This window comes from Calidris pugnax, unplaced genomic scaffold, assembly GCF_001431845.1.
Source record: "Calidris pugnax isolate Ruff unplaced genomic scaffold, ASM143184v1 scaffold273, whole genome shotgun sequence".
NCBI lineage: Eukaryota > Metazoa > Chordata > Aves > Charadriiformes > Scolopacidae > Calidris > Calidris pugnax.
In genome coordinates, this window is record NW_015094508.1 from 6,584,501 (window position 1) to 6,602,063 (window position 17,563).

At 39.3% G+C, this 17,563-nt stretch overlaps 1 protein-coding gene across 1 annotated transcript in view; it reads right to left on the minus strand.

Moving 5' to 3' along the window:
• The window catches only part of MAST4 (microtubule associated serine/threonine kinase family member 4), a 234,460-nt gene extending 217,439 nt beyond the window's left edge, over positions 1 to 17,021 (minus strand). The window contains exons 1-2 of the mRNA XM_014965031.1: positions 16,900 to 17,021; positions 1,191 to 1,312 (exon numbers count right to left, since the gene is read on the minus strand). Coding sequence (XP_014820517.1) covers positions 1,191 to 1,241 — 51 coding nt within the window. The 5' untranslated portion in view covers positions 1,242 to 1,312; positions 16,900 to 17,021. The remainder of the gene's footprint in view (positions 1 to 1,190; positions 1,313 to 16,899) is intronic.
• Positions 17,022 to 17,563: the final 542 nt, after the last annotated feature.

A 17,563-nucleotide genomic window follows, 5' to 3' on the forward strand; every position in this document is an offset into this window, starting at 1 on the left:
ATTTAAATTGATTTCTCACCATTCATCTACTTTCCTTCTCATTTCAACTACATATAACCCAAATACCACCTTCATAATGAACCATGTTTCTCCCAACAAACTAGAAAACAAAAATACGTAGGTTGATGCTTAGTTCCCTGGAAAATATTAGGGCTCAAAGTATAGATCTTCCAATATAATCAAGTGCTTATAATAACCACGGAGTCAAATAAACCACGTATGCCCCAAAGAGTCACAAAACTAACTACCACAACTAAGTGACTACATTTATAAATGCAGATTTGTTGCATGTGAAGTGAAATACTATTTCAGATCGATTCAAGGAGAAACCAGCCATCTACACACTAAAATGATATGAAAAACTGGCACAGTGGTATCGCTTCAGCATTGTCTGATCACAGCCTTTTAAAACTGAACATTGTGTAAAAAAATTTTAAAAAGCAGGTTTTCCCTAGAAAGTAGACATGAATCAGCAAAGATTTAATAACCATCCAAAAGGCAAAATAAGGGGGGAAACATTAATAAAAATTCCCTGCTTTTTTATACAACATGAAATATATTCATTAATTATTTGAAGAAAAGTATTGGGCTAGTGTACAGGATCCTGCATTAAATTTCAACAGTTCTTAAGAGCTTAATATAGAGAAGCATAACGGATGCTTGAAAACAAAAAGCTGAAAGTTCAAGTGTATGAGGCATCTCTTCCCCTTCCTCTTCCCTTATCCCTTTATCCAAAGGACTTAATTAAGCTCATGTTTCAGACACCCATGTTCTCCTGAGGACAGAGTCATGAAGAAAGCGGAAGCAAAGATATTGATAGAAAAGAATGCTCAGGAGAAAGGACGGTTACCTTCTATTGCTGTCTTTAAAAGCATGCCCCCTTTTTTTTTTCTTAAAGGAAAGAAACCATTTAAATGCAAACAGCCTTATCCGTGCAACATTCAGTGCAGGCTTTATGTGAAATCCAGTAACCCAATTCAGAGTTACTGCTACCATAAACATTATTCAGCTGCACTCAACATGTTAAGCAATGTTATATGCAGGAATGCACTAGGTACTTTAAAAATGCAGCTCAAGGAGGAGAGGTCGATCTGGAAATCAACTCTGGTTCAAACCCCACCCCCCACCAACAGATAAAGAGATGCAATAGATTTTTTTGTACACTCCTATCTTTAAAAAAATTTACTCACCAAACTAGCAGTAAGTGAAGGTGCTGACTGCCCAAGTGCTTGGTAGTGCATGCGAACAAGATTAGAGGTTTCTGCAGGTTGCCACAGCTGCTGTCCAGTTGCATTGGAAAGCAGATACTTGCCTGTCAAGTTAAGAAAGAGTGTGTTAAAATATTAGATGTTGCAGATGAGGCAATGCAATGGACAGACATTACTGTAAGATAATGCTCTTACCATTCTCAAGCATTTGCTTTTTTCCCTGCAGCCCAGACCAGAGGGGATTCCATCAAAACAGATTCCCTACTATTCACTTGCTAGCCCTTCACATTACCCTTCCACAAGCCACACTTCTCCCAGGCAAATTAATATTTTCAATATGCTACAACTGTACGTTTTTCCTACCTAGAAACACAATTAATGCAACAACAGATGCAAACATCCAGAATAGTGGGTCTGAATCACAGAAACCTAGATTCTGAAGGCTAGCCAAAAAGAAAAATAATAAAAATAAAAACATGCTGCTATCTACTCCTTTAATGGAATAAGGTTCTGAGTCCAAGGTACAAAGTGAAGTTTACTGGTATAAGAAATTTACTACGTGGATAACAATTACACCTCCCTGCCAGTGGGGACTACTCTGCTTCTCTTCCAAAATTCCTTATAATCTTCCTAATAGTGAAAGAAAGGATGTTGTGATTATTAGTGAATCTTGCTACAGTAGTGAATAATTTGCTTATCTGTTGTAAGCTGTTGTGTGACTGTCAACATTCTAAGGTTATCATGTGATTGTTAGACAATGGAGTAATTAGTCTTGCTTATCATAAGAAGGACTAGAAAACAAGATAAAGCGAGCTCAGACAACAAGACTGGAGAAAACAGGTTTGAAGCAAGGCTGGCTAACAAGTCAGCAAGAAAAGGGAGCAAAATAACCCAAGTTCATCTAGGGAACAACTGATGAAGAGGAAGATACAACAACCAGATGAAGTAAACGACCACCAGAGTGACTGTGGTTCCTGAAAACGGTCAATAAACAGCAGCAAAGGCCATGGAGAAACTCACTTCCTGAATATATAATTAGTTGTAAGAAAGGCAGACTTATGTTAATCATGTAGCAGAAAAACTACGATTATGCAAAACTTTTGCAAATATAAGCCTATTGAACTTGTGGCTGAGCGGGAGCACCTTGAGGAAAAACCCCAGTGCAACCCCAGGGCTGCAATAAACAATACTGCTTGATAGTCACGTTGGCTATTGAGTCCAGCTTCTTTTGTTTCAATAGGAATCCTCAATTCCCAACAAAGTATCCTTACCTGGTGTCCCAAGTAAGGAGAGATCCCCAAAGCATGGGTCAGCCATTCATCAGGAGGGCAGGCATCATGCTTTCACGGAGCAGTTGCAACAACCCTCCGTGGTGGCTGCTGTGCTCACCCCCCAGCAGTGTCATTTCACTCTGGCCAGCATGCTCAGGCCCAGCGCAGTGGAAGGTCAGACCCCCAATCAAAGCACTGCCACTCAGTTTGGATCATCTCCTCACAAGTACTAATTAGGCAGAAAGCATCTCTGGCTCAGGAAGCCCCTGAGCTGCAAATCAGCAGCAGGGAGAATACTCGGGGAATTATATTAAAAGGACAAGCATGTAATGAGACTGATCCTTTTCACTTATGGTCAAGAAACAGGACAAGAGGCTATAAATGAGCTTTAGCAAGTATGTCCACCTTAAGCTCTTAGTTCTATCTCTGATAGAACTATGCATTTCACTATGCAAAAGTGAAACAGTCACACTACTAAAGCAACTGACTTCTCTTAAAACACCAACAAGCTGACGCAATGCAACAATTCAAAAGATTATTTTTTTTTCTAAATCAAATCTAGGTTCAAAAACACAGTGCAAGATTTTGATTGAACAGCTCAAATGAAATCCATCTTCCAAACCACACATCCTAAACATTTCTTTCCTGAAATTACTAAATCCCACCTCATTAATCTTGTCAACTGAGAGAACTATGGAGTGGGCATGTGTGTGACCACTGACATAGGGTTTAGAATCACAGAATCACATTAGCCAGTTAGCCAGGGGAGGCTCAGGTTTGCCAGGAAATAAAGGCCTCAGCTTCATAACCTTGTTTTTAACAGCAGATCCACAGAGAGTTGCTGAAGTCTCTGGAAACCGTCTGCCTTGGGAGTTTCCAAGCAGCAGCACAGGACAGTCTTTTTAATGCTTCCCAATTAGTCTTCGAGATGTGCTATTGTTCTTTGTTACACTGGTAAAGTGGAACCCATAGACATTTTTCACCCAATTTGCTAACAGCTTGCCCGAGAGTAGAAGAAAAATGTACAACAAAGCTGTGGTTTCTTGCCCAATTACCCAGGATAACATTTTCCAGAACTGGAAAAACTGAATTAATTTCCCATCTGCTGTCTCTGCCTGTTTCTGTCAAATTCTGGTTACCTTTTTACATAGGCTCCCACCATCCTCAACTAAAAGAATACCACAAAAAGCTTAAGGCATTGATTGCAATGTCCACATCTTCGATATTTCATTGATGTCAATCCTGAAACATGCCATTGACATGTGCAGTCTGTTACACCTTATATTTATCACCTCAAAAGATTAATTCCTGCTCATACAGGCAGGAAAAAGAATTAAAAAGTGAGTAGAAAAGACTAAATTCCACATACCTTGCATTTAAACAGATCTGTTTTCTTTCTTTAATGCTTTCCACATCAAAAGAGGTCTATGCATTTTCTTTACTGGCTTTTTGACTGTACTCCCAAGAGTCAATGGTAATACGATGGTCTTTGGATGAAAACAGACACCAGCTAGTGCTGGCTCCCCAGTTACAACAATCTTTCAGGCTAGAACACAAACTACAAACACTGTAATGAAACTCTGCAAGAAGGCTCCTAAAATTCCAGCAAAGTCAAGACAGCTCCAAACAAGGTATCATACCACTGATGGTAACACTAGTAAAATGCTTTGGCAACACTTATTTTGTCAAATGGACATACAAATCCCTCTTAGAAACTCTGCGTTTCTAGAACCCACTCTAGAAACCACCAGGAAAACTACACTACACCATTTGCAACTTGATTGCTGTAGCATACTCCTAGTGCACATCATCATTAAAGGAATCAATACTTGAAAAGCAATAGTTTTCCTCTGATCTTTTGAACAAAGGAGAATGCAAGCAAGAAGGAGATCTGTTTTAACAAACCTTGTTCTAAAACTGGGGAAGAGCATCACTCTTTGGTTAACCAATGCACCTTCTATTGGGGGTTTTAAACTAGTCTCTAAACCCCTTGTCAGACACTAGGCCTTTCCCAGACTGCACTACTTTTCATTTCAGGTGAATCGTGGAAGGCAATCACTTGTATTTTGTCCATAATTTAATATAGTATTGTTTAAGTTTGGATCCCAAGCCAAAAAGGTTTAAATAACAAGTAAATGAAGTCCAGGGAGAGAAAAGCATATAGGAAATAAGAGCTATTATTAATGCTTGCACTTACTTTTTGTTTTAAATGGGAGCCAGACCCAAAGCATGCAGAGCTAATATTGTGATTCCTGTTCATGTCAGTCACTCAGCAGGGCAGAGCACTCTGCACTCATGCAGGGCTATGCTGACACAGAACACCTCTAACAGCCACCTTCATTCTTTGTCCTTTACAGGCATCTGTATTTTATTCAGTTTTTATCTTGCTCAAACATCTGAAAGAAAGTCTAAGATATCTTGGTACAGAGGCTAGAGGAGAGGCAATCCTACTCTTTACAACAATAAAATCTTATACTAAGCCCTTCCTTCAACTGTAAGGTTTTGCCTGACTGACAGGAAAGCAGAGGAGATCAACTTAGCCTCAGAGCCAGAGTCTGCACTGTAAGAATTCACTTAATATTCCATTATTCCTTTCTCAAGATTAATCTCTAGAAATATTTAAAGTAACGTTGGATGGCCTATGGAGTAGCTCATTAGGCAGCTGACACTATCAAAATTGCCAGTGAAAACGCAAGCAAGTGTGATCCTGGAGTGATCTCTCCTCCCGTCTCTATCCAAAACAGGAGCCTTGAGGGCACCAGAGATTTTGCAACCTACTGAAATTGAAGCAAGCATAGCAGACTGTCTGGAACACAAGTTCTTCTTTTCATGGTACATCCATAGATGCTTTTAAACACAGAAATGGCATATAATACGCTTTCTATAGACACAAAAATAGCCACGGCTTATGCAAGAAGATGGTAACAGGTAAATCTCTTATCTAACACTAACCTTTATGCAGAGAGATACTACCAGAAGATTAGCAGTTACCAACAAGAATGCCAACTACATTCTGCAAATATCTGGAAAATAACTATTGTACTTTTAATACTTTGCTTCTTAAAATAAGAAAAGTTGGAGCTACACTACAGGAATGCAGTGAGGCTTTTTCTTTTCTGAAAGGAAATGGAACATCAACATCTTATAAACAAAACTCAGTCCCCTTTCTTTGAGGGATCAGGGTGCCACTGCATTAAAACACCACACAATAAACAATCCCTGTCCACAATGAGTTAGTCAGCAACTCTCCCTGGATTCCTCCATTTAAAACACAAAAATAATTCAATAATCCCTTCGGACTATCCACTCTCCCTTTTTCTTGCTGCTATGGTACTCCTACACTTTTTCCTGCTACAGTCTCATTCATAATTGTATGCATTTTCTCCCTTTTACATTTTCTTTAATAGCCCCTTGAATTTACACTTTTCCTTGCTGTTAAGTGATTCAAATATCAGTATTACACATAAAACTTGAGCTGAAATGCATTATTGATTTTCACACTGCATTCATTTCTGCCTTCAAGTTTAATGCTCTAAGCAGCTACTTTCTTTTTTGAGTGAACTGACTCGTGGTGGTCAGAAAGGAAGACTTCACCCAACTCTACCTCATCCCTTGTATTAAAATTCAGTCTTTTGGCCCATTTAGAGCCTATAAACACTGGACCTCCAGGGTAATCTCCATCTCAACAACAGGCCTTTGCCACACTGGTAGTAATTTTCTTACTACTTTCATCATCTGTTGATACAGATGAGTCATGTACTGACACAGTTCCCTCCTGCTGTCCTATTCAATCCCAAAATGGCCTTTGGATTCCTCCACGGCCTTCTGCAGAGGCTTTGCTGGCATCTCTGTCACCCTTCCTGTGCCTGAAGCTATCAAGACAGCCTGAAGCCACAACACTTTGTAACCAATGGCACCTCTTCCTCCGTCTGAATGCAACCCCCCCGTTAGTCCAGCACATTCATCAATATGCGTTTGGATGGAAGGTGACTTAAGTTGATTACACAATGGTAATAATTTAGCATTATTTAATGGAATTACATAATCGTTGGTGGACACATGGAATACATCACTGGAGTTCAGTGTCATCTTCCCCTTGAACTTGCCTCTCACACGTCTGACTTCCTTTATAATGGATGTTTGTAGAAAGTCCAAATAGAATCTTTCTTACTTCTATTGCATCCACTGTGTGCACACTTGTTATATACCTTACAGTATAAGGCCAAAAGAGAACAAAAGACCACATACACCTCCTCAAAGATCAGTCCCAGAAAGGGGACCTCGCTTTATTCAAATTAGAAAAATCTTCCCTACTGCTAAAGTATTACACTCCTTCCTCTCTCTTTCTCAAATCGATATCCCAATGGGATGGCTGAGAATTACTAAATGAGCTTAAATTTAATACCTATAAATCCATCATTTTCAGTTATAATTTAGAAATTACTTGCCTCAAATCTTCAGCAGTCTGATGCTTTAACAATTGCATATGATGGAGAAAACCTTCCGGCATCCAAGTAGATTTTCCCCTTTACAAAAGTACTTAGGACAGTGTAGATTGCCCTGCTGGACACTCTGTTTTGTAATTAATCAAAGAAATGCAAAGAAAAATACAAAGCAAGCATCTCAAAAGTTTTTGATGGAAATAGTTTTTAAATAAAAATATTAAAAGCAGTTCACCATTACACAACTGTAAGTGGAAGACCGGTACGGACTTTGCTAAAATGGAAGCTTCTGGATTTGGGCTGACATAACTATGGACATAATTAGTCCAAAGCAGAAGCTGTGCGTATGATTGCAATGTACCACAGACTGAACTGAAGGAAGCATCAATATGTTTGTGTTGGTGAAATAGCAGCCTTCAAAATAGCCTCTTGCCTCCCTGACATCTTAAAGGTAAGGGCCAAGAAATACTTGTTTCATTTAATGGTTTTAATAAATCAGTTATACGTATTTATGACATAAGTACAAGATCAGTTAAAAACAATCCAGAAAGCTATATTCTTCTCGCTCACTACTTTGAAGTAAAAAAATAAGTGATGTCAAGAACTGACTTCTGTGGTCAAGTCAGAGGCGCCGAGCGTGGTTTCAAGGGGGTTGCTCACTCACACCTCTCTTTGGGGAGCCTTAAGAGCACGAGCCACCCCAGAGAAACGGGAACAAGTCGTGGTGGAAGACAAAACTGGACTCTGCTGCAGATCGCTGTGGGTCACAGAAAGGCACTGAAAGGAAACACAGCTGGGTACTTCCCACTCATCCTATTCCTTCTGCTCTTCTTCCCCAAAAAACCCAGTTCATTGAGATGTCTCACTGCCAAGGGAGGAAAGACTGAAGGTGCCCCCCTGCCACCTCGTCTCCCCAGCAGCAGCGCAACCCCAGCCACGGCACCAGGCAGACGGTCTGGGCAGCAGGAGCATCAACCAAAGCTGGGGGCAACACGCCATCACTTTCACTCCCTCCCAGGGATACGTGAAGCCCCATTACAGCTTCAGAAACCTGACAGGTGAAAGGCAAAGAGCTTTCCACATTCCTATTTTACCATCAGGTTAGAGCACTCTGCTCTATTGCTTCAAATTTAGCTGTTGCAGGCAGCCCAGCTGCAGGAAATGATGCGGAGGCTGTAAATTTTAGGGTCTGTTCTCACATCAGAGCAGAGAGGAGAGGTGAAATTAAAGCCTGTAATTCCCATTAGCAGTAACTGGAAAGTAAAAGAATTTTAGATGGATTTAAAGCCATTATTAGGAAACTTTTCAATATTTTGCCTATTATTTTACTGTAGCTGCATCAACAAACTTTACTTAAATTTCAAATGACTGCCAGCAGGCAAAAAAGTTACCATTTTATTCATGCCTCATTTATTGCCCACAACTTAAGAAAATTAGCACGTTTTGCACATTATTCAGCTGCACATGGTTGAAGTTAATGGACAATGCCAATTTCCCAGTCTGATGCGAGAAGTGAAATTTTTCTTTCAACCAATCTGTCCACTAAACATAACATTACTCAGTTAAGCCTATAATTTCAACTGACTCAATTACAATTTCTTTTGTTACTGTACAAGAAGCCCTTGTAAAAAATCCTATTACACTTGTTACAGATTTTTCACTTCTTGACGCACTACAAGATCTCTTTAAAATGCTCTGTCTCAGTTTCACTTTCTAAACTTAGATGAAGAAATGGTATCTGGTCATACATGAAATAAATGTGGCCTACCGAAGGCAAAACTTTGGGGTGCAATTATGATCTTAAAAAAAAAAACAAAACAATTGATCTGTCTTAAACTTTCATGAATATTGACAAAACTGGAACTGGAAAAGGACACATCCAGTTTTGGACCAGAAACTAGTAGGATGCAGGTTTAGGTCTGTATCCAAAACATACATATATTAAATAAAAAAATAAAAATCAAGCCTCTATTAACTACGAAAGTATTCAGAATCAAGACTGTTTATAAGTCAGTTACCAAGAATGAGTCATCCCATACAGTTACCTTTCCTTCCAGAAATAAATATCTTTTCCATGCTTGGAACAAATTTCATAGAATCACAGAATTGTCTAGGTTGGAAGGGACCCTTTCAGATCATCTAGTCCAACCACCAAAATCTAATTTCTCTCACTGAAAGACACTTAAAGACAATACAGAATTTTGCTCATACGGAAATTACTCAAAGCTCCTCTGCTGACAGATACACATTTCTATTTTGACTATTTGCAATCTATTACTGAAGTACTGTGACAACAACAAAATACTTGAAAGGCATTTGGAATCTCCAGCAAATCTCTATAGCTTTATTTAGATTTAGGGGGTGAGGGCAGTGTTTGGTTTTGGGGGTTTTATTTTTGTTTGGGTTTTGGAGTAGTTTTTTTTTTTAGTTTCCCGTACCAAAAATGTCTACTGCAATAGCAGTGTTAGCCAGCTAGTGACAGTGGTATCTACATGATAAAAAAACCCTACAGCCTGAAGTTACCATTTACAACTCTCCTTCCTCACCTCTCAACTCTATTGAAATACAACTCAGCAAAATAAGTAGTTGGAGATACCTTGTTTATCAGTGAGCTCAGAGATGGGCACATTCTGCTGCTTCCTTTTTGTTTATTTTACCAACAAATAGAGCCTTTTTCCCATACTTATAACAAGTAGCTGCAAAACTTAGATTGATGGTCCATTCTACAACACAGCCCTCATACATACACATATTCCTGCTTCTCTTTTACTCTTTCCCCCAGTTTACACCTATTCTAGAAAAATTTGAAAGTCCATTTCTGAAACGTTTATAATAGAAGAAAACCCAGAAATTTAAGGTTCAGACTGAATGTATGATGCTACCAAAAGCACCTTAACAGGATTACATCTAAGTGATGATGAGGCAGTTGTATTGCTCCTTCTGATACAGTTTTGCAAAAAACAAGAATCCTGCACACGAAGAGCTCAGAGATAGCTCTTATCCACAACTCTAAATACTGGCAGACTTGTAACCAAGTTGTGCCTAGAATACACAAGCTCTAATTTTAAGAACTTCAGAAAATTCACCGTTGTTCAGTTCAACCACTACGTGAACAGTTACTTCAGCCAGCTGCCAATATTACTGGTTCCCAGCTCTCTACCTTCTTAACATTAAGAGTTCTGCTACCTGCTTCATAGACATTATGGTAAGATGCAAATCAAACGTCTTCCATTGCGCTATGAAGAAAATGCTCAGCAACTCTATTACAAATAACAATGGTGATGTGTCAACATGTTATTTTCTCTATAGTCCCTACTAGGACCCCTATTTTTGTCTCTCATATACTTTGCTACACCACATAATGAAAGAAATGATTTGTAATTATACGCTTATAGTCATTTTTCAACAGGTGGATTTTCCTAATAGAAAAGCTTGCCCCTGATTTCACAGGAAAACATCTATAAACTTTTCCATTCAAGCCTTTGATCTCAACAACAATCAACTTCTCATGTTCTGATGATACAAGCACGATTAAGCAGCAATCAAGGAGTTAAAGGCACAATAATGAGACAGGAATACAGTATCTTCTGTTCTAATCTCAGACTATTACATGATGCAGACTCCAGACATGTCAAAGAATATGGAAATTATCTTGCTATGCGCACAGGGAAGTAAAAATCAACTCAACTATGCAGGTTGATTGAAGCCTTAAATAATGAAGGTAACTGACAATGACAAATATAACCTAACGTCATCTCAACCACCAGTGCACCAAGAACCATTTAAAAACGCGTTATTTCATAGTAGAATATATTTTCTTCATCTAAGAAGACAGCTTTATACTGCGTGCTTTACAAAAAACATTTCCTCAGGTGTGTAATTATAGAATAGCTTGCTCTTTCTACTAATTCTGAAGGAAGTTTAACGTGTGGTGCGGTGCTTTAAGGAAGCCTTTGAGGAAGGCAGCAAAAAGACTCCTTGACATGCTCTGGGTAGGCAGTGCCCCTGAACGAAGCGTGTTGTGCCCGTCCTCATGCACCCCTGGCTGTGGAACCTTCTCACCTTTTGTGGCCAGGAACTCAGTGGCATTAATTAGCACCCGGGCTGGGCTGCCACCCTCCCTCCGCTGCTGTTGGGGAAGGCCCTCAGGCAGCTGCAGCTGAAAAAACTTTCTAAACTGAATACATCCAGTCCCGTCATGCATCACGAAGGTGAAAGCCATTTTGAAACACACTTCTGCTCTGATATGCGAGGGGAAGAGAATGCAGGAAGTAAGATTTCCTACAAAAAGCCACGTCTGATAGAGCTCTGGCACTGGCAGCCATCCTTACTGCGCATCCCACAGCCCCCCGGGCTTCTGGAACCAGAGTCAGGCCAACAGTGCTCACCAAGCTGTACCCCTAGATACAGCCACGAAATCAGAGGGCTTTTCATAGAGTGCTGCAGACATAAGTAAGTAATCACTTAACTGGAAGTTAGTAAGCAATTTTGATGTTGTCCAAAGGAAATAGGGAACGCTTCCCCTTCTCTACACCAATTGGCCATCTTTAATAATAAGTAATATTTTTTAACTGCCACTAAAATAATCACATCATAGTTTCGGTACCATTTCCAAAGAGGATTCAAGGTACGAGTCACGTGATTTTATGCCCAACTTTCCCCATCCACCAAATTTTATCAAATATTTGACATTGTAAGGCTTAATATGCTAATCTGCATTTTCAGCAATAGTAATTAAAAAAATATGCAGAATAATGATTGTGAAAACTCTGGATTTCTACTACTGCTCCCCTGTATGAACAGGGAAAACCTCCCCTTCTAAGTCCCGCCAGCACATGCCAACCCATGGGTAAGAGAACAGCTTGTTCTTCATGGCCCATAAAGCTGTTGACCTTTCTGCTAATTAGTGTTAGTAGAGTGATGAATCTCTGATGCAAGAACCAGACTGAGAATCCCCAAATTCATTTCAAATCAACGACAGATTAGTTATATGGGAATAGCAATTATTGCTGAGCATATTTGGATGACTGATGACTCAGAGGTGGAAAACTGATCAAAGGAGGAATATTAGAGAAGAAAAAATATATACATCGCAAGATTTCTTAGCTCCTAGCTCTTCACTAGGCGATGAGGTAACTTCATTAATGTAAAGTTCATTAGGATCTTTGGATTAAAGACTCTATAAAATGAAATCTGTACGTGTTATGTCACCAGTATTTGCATAAGATCAACTTAAGGTTAGCAAGATAACAGCCCTACCACAATTAGACACAATTAGCTCAGCAGGAACTCTGTTTCCAGGCAGTTATTGATGAGATAACAGGAGGCAAGATAAGAAGTTCAAACTATAGGTAACAAAGTGTGGTTTTTTCCTTTATATCTAACTGCGGAGCTTATCAGTACAGTATAGAGGCAACTGAGCTAGCTGCAGCACCCTGCAAAACACAAACTCTTCCCAGCAATATGCTCTGATACCTTTCAGAAGTAGAAACGGAGATAGCAATCTCCAAATGCTGCACCAGAGCAGCTGAGGAGACTGAACAGAGCTGCACTGCACAGCCTGCTGCAAACTGAGGAGCAGCAATGGGACATGAAAGCAAGGCCAATTCGATCTGCTTGTCCAAGTGATTTGCCAGGTTAACCCCCTCCGAGGTAAAAGCTCATTTAATTTCTCATCCTTTCACATGACTTTCTGCCGTGAATTCTATTCAAGCATCTCTGAACACAGAAAACTAAAATCTGTAGACAATTTAAGCCAAAAACCCTCTGACTGTAGACAGCCCTTTGAAGTTTGTGGAGATCAAGAAAACCAGCCACCACAGAAAAGCAGCTTTTTAATTAAACATCTTTTCCCCTGATTAGAAACAAGTTTTAAAGCCCCAGTCTGTGCACTGCTAGGAATCCTTAAAAAGGCAGTCTAAGGCTAGGGTGAGAGGCATTTAAAAGCACACAGAAGCCTATTGTCCCAAGAAGAACAGAGCTGCCCTGTCTCTCAGTCTGTCCATCACTCCTCCAACGAAACCACCTTTTCCTTCTGTAATTGACCTCGGGATATTAAACGAGTAGCCACAGCTCAGCTTTGCGAGAGGGCTTACTCTGCAGGGCTTAAACTGCACAAGGATGGTTTTTTACACCACCTGTGCCACAAGCAGAACTTTGAAAGCTCCGTTTTACTTCCCAGGTGAAGGATATGGGAAGCGCTGGGCGAGGAGTGTGTGCAGACACTGGGAAGGGGGAGGCTGGAGCAGGAGAGGAGTTACAGTGCAGCAGCAGCAGAAGAGGAGAAAGGCAAACACTGATCATTGTTTCAGTGTTTTAGCTAGCCAAAACTTTACAACCCTTTGGAAACACATCATTTTAAATGAAAAGAGGAAATAGTTATAAATTACTTTTAAATACTTTGACGTTGCTTCATCTTATGAATGCTTACATTTAGCAACCCCCCTTATGAAAAACTATTTTTCATCCTTTCTTTTTGTGAAGTGGTACTCTAGCACTTAAAACAAGAAGTATTACTGTAGATTTAACAGACTAATAGCAGGCCATATCCAATAAAGTCTTTTCATTCTTAATTCAGTCTCTCTCCAGAAGTCTTCCTCTTCCTCCTCCTTGGGAATGAAGATTAAGGAAAGCAGTACCATCGCAACAATTAGACGGAAGTGACTTTTCCAAAATAGAATAGCATGGTGTCTCCAGGAAGCAGCATTCATTACTTTTTATTAGTCAAGCTTTATTTAATATCAGTGGTTCCCTAGCAATTTGCAGCAGGGAGCAATAGTAGACTTATTCTCAAAAACATTGATTTAATTTTCTTCAACTCTGCTTGTCACTGAAAATGTGTGGTTGCTAGATTGCTTAAAAGTGAGCAATTCAGGAAAAAATAATAATTGGGTTCCATTTTCCCTGAAGCTGTATAGAATGCAAGTTCAGTTTCTATCCCACATCTCCGAGTTTCCAAACTTACTCTCCCTTATGTAGTTTTCCCACTGGAAACACCTTGTACATAATTCTCAATTTTTCTCATAATCCTATATAAAGAGTTTTGTTATTTATTTCAGCCAATTCAGAGTAGTAGGTTCTCTGTTACTGTAATCCTTCAGGTTTTTTAAGTCTCATTCAATATATTGCAACAATAAGATTTTATTTCTTCTCATATGTCATGCATAACATTATTCCCACTTGTAAAGCCCAATAAACTCATTTATTTGATATCTACTCCCAGAGATAAAAACGCTACCTATTTACTTCTATTAGTATTCAGCCCTGCAGGATTTGAACTATCCTGGTTTATATGAACAAATTAAAATTTTATTTTTATTTTCATCATTAATACTACATACGCTCTATGGCTCAATAATATTGTGATTTTAACAGCAAAGGGAAAGTCAAAGTAAAAATTTTCTTGTTTTCTAACACTTGGAGTGAGCAACAAGCATCAGCATAGGAATAACCTGAAAATTTGTAAGCTACTTATTCCCATTTGATGTATTTCTAGGAGCATAGCAAAGGTAACATTTTTGAACAAGAGGTATAGAGTGTACCTTAAACAATTTCAAGAATACCTTTCTGAACTATTTTCCAATGGACTTATAACCATTATTAAGATACCACTTAAGTTAAAAGGGTATCAAAAGCAACAAAACAGAAGTAAGAATAGAGGAAAACAGTAATCACTGTAAAGTGATATTAAAGATCAAGTACTTTTCCAAACGAAAGGTCTCCAAATATATATATATTTTTTTCCCTTTTGGACCATGAGTATGTTTTCAGAAACATTAAGACTCAAACAGAAATTAGGTAGAGGATGTGTGAGCACGGAAGCAAACCCAAACCAAGGACATGTCAGCTTACTCATTTTAATGGAAGGCCTTTTCATGTCCCCCCTGCCTCTTTTTTCAAGGGTACTGTGATTCTTGTAGTTTCAAATCCGAGCAGTGAGCCACTCTTAACCATTAAAGAAACTAAAAAAAACACCCCAAAACTTAAGTATTTAAAAAAACATAGATAAATACAAGTACAACATAACACTGAAATTATTAACTTCAGATAACTGAGCATTTGGAACAATTCTAGGAAATAGTTCTCTACCTGCAGCAGTTTCTTTAACATATTTTAAAAAAAAAATCCCGAAAGAATATTAAGAACCTTCTGTCACGAACATGACTTTGATTAATTTAATCAGTATCGTGAAAGCTGTTAAGATATTTAAACTATTTTAAGATACCAAAGCCTTAGGGTATTCAGGTTCATTTAAAGTGCATTAGTAATAAAGCAGTTTAACATCATTGCACACTATATTCTGAAATCCTGACATGACACCCTGCACAACATATTGCAAGCAGACAAAAAGCATAACCATTTCCCTTTATAAAGGCCTTAAGCAATAATTCAAACACAGAGATAAAGGCCAGAGACTAAAGCAGCAGAACACATTTGCTTTGCTTGTTTTTGATTAGGCTGCCTTCTCTCTCTTTATCTGCAGGGCTTCTATGGGAAACTTCAATTTTTAAAGACCGCCACCCTACTTTAAAGTTAAACAACAACAAAATTAAAACACTATACCAGCTTCTGCTGAAATAATACATAGTGTACTGGCACTTTTTAATTTCAGTAAAACACTAGTTTGGTGTACACTTCCAAGTTTTCGATCAGAAAAGAAGAAGAAGAAGAGAAGCCAGAGAGTTCGCTGGTATGGTTAGCGAAATTGGTACTTCAGACTGCTCTGAGTCACTTTCACGCAAGTCCATACAGATCACAAATACTCTTACATTGTTTTTGAAATGTTCATAATACAACTCTTGATGAAAGAGAAGCAGCAAATCTTACCCTAGTGACACTAAAAATGATTATGTGCTGATGTGACTCAAGAAGTGCCTGTAGTAGTATCTTTCTTTCACATAAAATACAAGATAATTTTTTAAGTTACTTAGGTTAAAAAAAAAAAGGTGTTACTTGTCATTCATTAGAGACGCTCTAGGCAATTCTAAGGTACTGATTACAGACAGACAGAAGTATTGCAATAGCTTCTTGGGGCTTCTTCCAGTGTAAGGAAAGGGAGAGGGGTGTGAAGGAAGTGAGAAAAACACATATTTTAAGGGCACTTCCCAGACACCTACAGCAGAAGAGTCAGCTCTATCTACTGTGGCACCGTTTACCACTCTTGAGTAAAACCAACTCTGAACAGTGTACAGAATTTAGAGCCAGAAGACAGTCACATCTCAAGTAAATACCATTTCAATTTCTTCTAACCTGAATTTCACCTGTTTGATTTTGATAACAATCAACATCACTTGAACAGGAAAAAAAGATATTGAGTCCCAAATTTAGCCCTTCCACTAAGTTCATTGAAATCTATTGCCCCTCTCACCAAGTACTTAATATCCTGTTCTTCACAACAGATTCTTCAAACAGTTAGAAACCATGCACTTCAGGAATATATTTAACTGTGAAATTCTCGTGAATTTAAAAATTCTTTTTCTTGAAATACACAAAGCAAAAGTGTCAGTTAACCTGTCCCAATGTCATTTCACTCCACACTCAAAACCAATCACTCTTCAGTGATTGCCTCAGCCATACAGTTCCCAGGACACAATCATGATTTTGGCATCTGGCATCTTCCACAGGCACTACCAAGCCAAAGAGGGCCCAAGTCCTCCTCAAGCATCCTGCTACCTCTGCACGGCTCCATGGAGAAGCTGCAGTCCACAGCCAGTGGCTAGCTGGCAATGCCTCTCTTCCCCTGTGAAGACTCCACAGACAAATGAGGCCAAATTGCTCTTACTTTAATGAAGTCAAGTCTAAAGGGACCATCTGCAACACTTCAGCACCTTCAGTGACAACGAGGGAACTCACGTGGAAAAGACTTTATAAAACCTCCAGGTGGAGCTCACACTTCCCACAAAGAGCTCATCCACAAGGCAAACATCAGCTGCACATCTGCTTAACCTCCAAGTGACATTACAAACACCCCAGACTCACCAGTCAGAGCTCCCCCAAGGCTTCCTCTCCTGAGCTGTCTCCCATCTTCACTCAGTTGCCTCTTAAATTTAGAAGACTTTCTAGGGCCAGAAGAGACTTCAGGACTGCTGGATTTTCGAAAAGACATAGGTGGGGGGGACAATATGTGATCAAGCTGCAAAGAAACAGAGAAAAAAGTATGTATATATACTCTTTAAACGCTTACCTTAATTAAAAAAAAAAGTAAATTACCTTTACCTAAAGATTATGAAAGCACAAAGAAGTGTTTACAAAGATCTTAAGGTAATTAAATTGCTAACTGAAACCAAAAATGTTGCAAGTGCCAGATATGTGGCCAGCTGTGTAAGAAAGCCATGGTCCTCTTGTACAGCTCACACCATCTCCAACCACGCTCTAGTTCAGGGAGCATTTTTTGCAGTGGTCCTAACTCAAGACACAAGAGATCAGACCTCGCCTCGCTCGACCTTCCACCAAGCAGTCTTTTTGCGGCTGTGAACCATCTGACCTCGCAACCTATAAGATCTGCTCTTGTCGACATTCTTCCTGGGCAATGCCTCCCCAGCTTCCTGCGAGCAGCCACTAGATGGCGCTGTGCCATCAACAACATGCAAAGGGCTGCCCAGCCTCAGGACACGCCGACAAACAGGTTTATCAAGGGGGTGGG